Source organism: Geotrypetes seraphini, chromosome 1 (assembly GCF_902459505.1).
Source record: "Geotrypetes seraphini chromosome 1, aGeoSer1.1, whole genome shotgun sequence".
NCBI classification, from domain to species: Eukaryota; Metazoa; Chordata; class Amphibia; order Gymnophiona; family Dermophiidae; genus Geotrypetes; species Geotrypetes seraphini.
Genome location: NC_047084.1, coordinates 500585699 through 500591698, shown reverse-complemented (window position 1 = coordinate 500591698; position 6000 = coordinate 500585699). Strand labels below are relative to the sequence as shown.

The 6000-nt window shown below is 49.8% G+C and overlaps 1 protein-coding gene across 2 annotated transcripts in view; it reads left to right on the top strand.

Annotated features, from left to right (window-relative positions):
- The first annotated feature begins 389 nt into the window (after nucleotides 1–389).
- The window catches only part of UBQLN1 (ubiquilin 1), a 126441-nt gene continuing 120830 nt past the window's right edge, over nucleotides 390–6000 (top strand). The window contains exon 1 of one of the 2 annotated variants that reach the window (XM_033927563.1): nucleotides 390–789. In XM_033927563.1, coding sequence (XP_033783454.1) covers nucleotides 631–789 — 159 coding nt within the window. In that variant the 5' untranslated portion in view covers nucleotides 390–630. The remainder of the gene's footprint in view (nucleotides 790–6000) is intronic. The other variant, XM_033927554.1, reaches the window with a different exon arrangement.

Here is a 6000-nt window from a genome sequence, read left to right as displayed (position 1 = left end):
CTGTATATATATTCAGAGCAGCCTAACACATAACGCCAAGTCCTCGGATGCACCTTAGTCAGGGGCGGGGCATCCATCTACCGAGCTCAATTGCTGCTTACTGTAGGGGGAGGAGTCCAGCGCACAACCACTATTGCGCCTGCGTAGTGCTGTCATCTGGGTCAACAGAGGTTCAGCTCCCCCTTCTAGTATTTTCCCTGGTCTTTCGCAACCAAATTCCCAAATGGAAAAAAAATTTACAAAGAAACAGGAACTCTGTTGTTACTTTGATCATAACCCCTCCCAAGCCACAAAATAAGACAACAAAATACGATAAAAGCAACAAAAACTATTCCCAAGCAAATAAAAAAAAAACAACCAAACACCCAATCGTTTACTTTCTGCGCCCTAGCGCTCAGCTCAAAGATCCGATGACGGCGCCGGGGTTTTTTCTGCGTGCGCGCCCACTTCCCGGCATGCCCTAGAGGCGGGCGAACGGGGGGGAAGCTGACGTAGTTGCCGGAGACTGCGGTTTATGCTAGGAAGAGCGCTGGGGTGTGTGAGTGCGTGCGCGCCCCCGCCGTGGCCTGACCGGATCCAGCGCCAGGAGGCGTCCCGGAGAGACGCGCGCGCAGACATCCAGCCAGCGCCATGGCCGAGAGCGCCGAGGTCCCCCCCGGCGGCGGCGGTAGCAGCAGCAGCAACAGTAACGACAGCCCGGATACGGACACTAGAATAATCAAAGTCACTGTGAAGACTCCCAAGGAGAAGGAGGAGTTTGCGGTGGCGGAGGACAGCACCGTACGGCAGGTGAGAGCGAAGGGTGAGAGACTCCCTTGGATGCTGCTCTTTTTCGCCGGCCGGCTCCGGCCTCCCCTCTTTTTTTTTTTTCACATGGGAGGTCGCGCCCGGCTGCCCTCCGGGGGTTGGTCGTGGTGGGACACGGCTGACTACAGACCTTCTTCCTGGTGACTTAAAAAAAACAGTTTCAGTGGTAAAGGTAGTTAAGAAGAGTCGCCAGGCCTGGCCTGAAGACACGCGCTGTTTTTGCCGCCTTGGTTTTCATACACGTAGGCCGAGTTAGGGACCTTCGGCGGCTCCCACGTTCCATTACGCTGCTTAATGCGGGAGGCGAGGGGAGCGAGGCTTCCTGTTGGGTCCGGGGCGATTTCCAGGGACTTTGGGTTTGCTGCGCAGATGTTGTTAGCCTGTCCCTTGGCCGGTTATCATGTCAGATTTCAGTAACGGATATAGAACATGGTATTTCGTAGTTTCGAAAGTTATGCTATTATCTCGCGACTGTAAAATAAACCTCGGCCCCCGTCGCAGGGCCTGATCGGGGCAACGTCTGATTTTGCTGGGCGCTGCTGAAAACTTTAGTGGTTTCTGGCGAATTGTACCATTCCGAGGAGGGCGGGATTAAGGCAAACTAGGCACGTGCTCAGACACCGAAGACGCGTGGATGGGGGCTGTCTTATGTGATGTACATCCATTCGTAACTACTGATCGATCATATCTTTTTTTAACTAATACGGTAAGTAAGTCAACTGCCATCCTGCAGGGGTGGGATAGAGCTGCTGTCGCTGCACAAGTCTTTGTCTATTGACCCCCCACCCCCAGCCTCTAAATCAACCAGCGGCAACCTCTTACCTGCTGCTTGCCTTCTCTGACTGATTTCCTCTGCTGTCAGAACTATAAGGGCCATTATAGTTTTGTGAGATCACCAGCTCTACATAGTTCCAGCTGACAAGGCAGCTGCAGCAACAGGTAAGAAGCAGTGCTTTCTGATTGATTCCTGATTGATGAAGGGGATCAGGTAGGGAGTGATGTGGCTATTATAGGAAGGTTTAGGAATGAGGAAGTTTATGATTGTGTCAGGGGTTTTTAAAATGTTTTTGTTAAGGTGAAGGCCCAAAATACTTGTTTGTTTAGAGCTTTCAGCCCTGATTTTGATTTTCTTGGGGATTAACTGAAAATGCTAATGGTTTCCTTTTTTTTTTTTTTAAATCACTCACTATTTTATTTAAGATCTGATTCATAAATCTAGATTAGATACACAGTGTTTTATATTGCATAACAAATCTAATATACAGTAGAGTCTCAAGTAACTGGGATGCTCACACTAGAGAATGACACGGGGAAAAAATCTGTCCCCGTCACCACCCCGTCCCCGGCCCACCATCCTCTACACCGCCCCGTCACCGCCGTTCCCTTCACCGCCCCGTCACCGCCATCCCATTCACCGCCCCGTCACCGTCCCCGCTGCATCCATATAAGCCTTAGTACTGTAATATTTAGCTTATTCCTTTCTTATAAATCAAAGTTCCTGCTGCTGAACTAGAGAAAGAGATGTTCAGCTGGCAGGGCTTTGTTTATAAATTTTTATCAACACAACTAATATACTACTTTATCCTAAAGCAAAAAATAAATAAATAGAATTTTTTTTCTACCTTTGTTGTCTGGTTTCTGCTTTCCACATCTTCTCATTCAATTCCTTCCATCCACTGTGTGTCTTCTCTCTGCGTCTTCCATTTGCTGTTACTGTGCCTCTCCCTTCCCCCCCCCCCCCCAATTGGTCTAGCACCCATCTTCTTCCCTCCGCTCCCCCATAGTCTGGCATCTGTCTTCTTCCCATTCTGTCTTCCACATTTCCCTTCAGGGTCTGTTCCTCTCCACCCTCCTTCAATGTCTGTCCTATTCCTTTCCACCACCACCACCCTTCCCTCCCTCCTTTACCATCTGTTCCTTTCTACCACCCTTCAGCTCCTCTCGCGTGGCCTATCTATCTACCTTCCTCCCTCTTATTTTCATGGCACCTTACAATGTAATTTGTGCAAGCCACTGCAGCCTGCGAGCTCGGTCCCTGTCCCATCCCCACAAACCATCTCGCTTCTGTGCTCCTATTTTCCCCATTTCTAATATCTCCCCTATGTATCTGCCATTGCCCCCCCCCCCCCCCCGTGTCCATATACCATCCCCATGGCATGTCCCCTTTATGTCTCTGTCCCTATGCCCCATGCACATATTTTCCCCTCTTTCTGTTACCTTCCTGTGTCCAGATTTCCTCCTATCTTCCTCTTCCGTACCAGTGTGTCTTTTCTTTTCAACCCCATCTAGCTTTTTTCCCTCTTTCTTCCTCCCCCCCCTGCTTCTAGCATCTGGCTCACCTGCCTGTCCTTCCCTTTCTTTCCTGCTGTGGGTTTTTCTTTCCATCTTCATCCCCTTGGCCCAGAATCCTTTTCCCTTTCACTCCCTCCTTCCAGTTTGAGCCGGGAACACAGGTGATTGCACGGTCCCCGCAGCCCCCACCCGCCTGCCTAATCGATCCTAGTGTTTAGCCAGCTCTCTCCCTTCTCCTCACTTTAGTTTGTAGGTTTTCTTTTTCGGCGACCTGCACGCTTTCCCAAAGAGCCGCGCACGCGCGGCTGCTCAGTGTTCAATCTTCTGCTCTGCTGCAACTTCCTGTTTCCGGTTGCGTCAGAGCAGAAGATCGAAACTGAGCAGCAGCGGGTGCGCGGCTCTTTGATAGCGTGCCGGTCGCCGAAAAAGAAAACCTACAAACTAAGGTGAGGAGAAGGGAGAGAGCTGGCTAATCACTAGGATCGATTGGGCAGGCGGGTGTGGGCTGCGGGGACCGCGCGATCCTTCATGCCTCACTGCGGGGACAAGATCATTCACCGCTCCACGAGGCGGTGAATGGCCTTGTCCCCGTCGCCGCAGCGACTGCTAGTTTTCGTTCCCTGTTTTGGCGGGTTACCCGCGGCTATACCGCCACCGTGTCATTCTCTAGCTCACACAACTGGCAAAAAAATCACCGGTGGAAAAGAAAAGTCCCCTGAAGCACCAGCGGCAGCATCCTGAGCTGCAAATCCCCCTTTATCCCTCAAGCCCCCAAGCCTCAAAGCAGCTACAAACCCCCCTCCCTCCCACCATGAAGCACCAGTGCAGCAAAGGTCCTGAGCTGCAAAACTCTCCTTGTTTTGAGGCTACCTCCCTAGGAAGGGATAGAAGGAGGGAGCAAGGGAGTTCACGACTCAGGACCGCAACCTGCTTCTGCCACTTTGGGGCTTGAGGGAGGAGGGCTTTGCAGCTCAGGACTGCTGCTGTGCTGGTGTTTCGGGGTGAGGGGAAATTGAGAGTGTGTTAGACAAAGTTTCTAACACACTCTTAATTAACTAGAAAAACAGTTATCTGGTATCCACCAATCCCCGTGGGTGCCGGATAACTAAGATTCTAATGTATATACAAATAAATAGTTTGATGTAAATAAATGTCTTGGAATGAATCGTGTTTGGGGAAGCAAAAACAATATGCAGAATGAAAGTATGTACACATCCTTGCCTCAGCAGCAGTTGAATCCAGAGATTAGTGGGTTATGACCATCCACCAGCAGGCAGAGATAGATAACACAAAACAGCTCTTATGTATAGGATGGTAAGCCAGTACTGTATTCTCTTATCTCCATGCAGATGGATAGATGGTCTCTCATGAGCTCCTGGCCTTGGCTACTTTGCTTCTGTTCTGACTTTCTCAGTTTAGTGAATCGGGGGGTGTTTAGGCTAAGCAATGTCTACATTAGGGAGTACATCTAGTGGTGACAAATCCCTCTCACTCTACCCTCCTTCCAAGCCACTGTCCTATTCTCCCTCCTTGCAAAAATCAAAAACAAAAACATCTTTTAGCATCTTCTAAATGCGTATGGCCACAGTTTGGAGGGAGCTGAATTAGTTCTGAGCCCCTGCAAACTGCTTCAGGTCTGTCATCTCTTTAAAATGGTGAGTACACCTATAAGTTTCTTATTGCTTTCTATCTCGGCTGAGACCATAAAGTGCTGCTCTCTCACTGGGATGTGAAGAGCAACAGCAGGGAACAGTTTGGGATTTCCCTTGGGATCATAGCTTTCAGATTTTGCATTAGTGATAGCAGGGCCATTGGGTTCCCCCACACAGTAGTGCTGCCCGATTCAGGAAAAAAATTTTTGATTCGATTCAGCCTACTGAATTGGTTTTTCGATTCGATTTTCCTGCCCAATTGGGTGTTTGTTTTTTTTCAAATATCCTGGTGGGTTTATTTTATAGCCTCTTCACCCCCTTTGCCTTCTCCTAACCACACTGGCGCTGTGGTATAAACAAAAAACACTTTTCCTCTCTCTCTCTTAAATCCTAGCCCACGTTTGCAGTCTAACACCAGCTCTGGCAGGATACACGTTTCAAATCTGACATATTGTAATCACAAAATGGAAAATAAAATTAGTTTTTCTACCTTTTGTTGTATGGTCATTATTCAAATCTTGTTGGTCCCAGGCTCTGGTTGTCTTCTGATAACTTGCTTGCCAGGGTCTCCTTCTTTCTTCTTTCTGAATGCTAACCATCCATCTGCCATCTCTGTCCTCCCCTTCTGTTTCCTTTCCCTCCCCCCGGAGGTCTGGCATCTTTATTTTTTTTGTCTCCCTCCACAGATCCACCTTTTCTTAACTACCCTTTCATCCAGCATCTCTCCCTCCTTCCCCACCACCCCAGAGTCCACCATCTCTACTTTTCTTTTCCCAACTACCCTCCTATCCAGTATCTCTATCCCCCGCCCCCACACCATCCTTTGTGTCCAACTTCTCCCCCTTTCTGTTCCTTCCCTCCCTAAATCCCATTGTCCATCATCTCTCTCCCTCTCCTCTATTTTTAGACCCATAATTTCTTCTCCCCCAAAGTCCAGCATATGCACGTCTCTTTGAACCCCTCCTTCCGTGTACTTCTAAACTAGGGCTGCCCCCAAAGGTCTGTCCCCCACTGAAGGCCTGCACCTCCCCCCTGAAGGCCTGTACCCCCATCCCTGAAGGCCTGTCCCTCCCCCTTGAAGGCCTGCCTGTTCCCCTTGAAGGCCTATGCCACCTTCCCTTGCCTGTCCCCTCTTTGAAGTCCTGTCCCCCATCTTAAAGATCTGCACCCCCCTTAAAGGCCTGTTCACCCCTTAAAGGCCTGCACCCCCCCAAGACCTGTCCCACCCACTGAAGGACTGCCCCCCCGA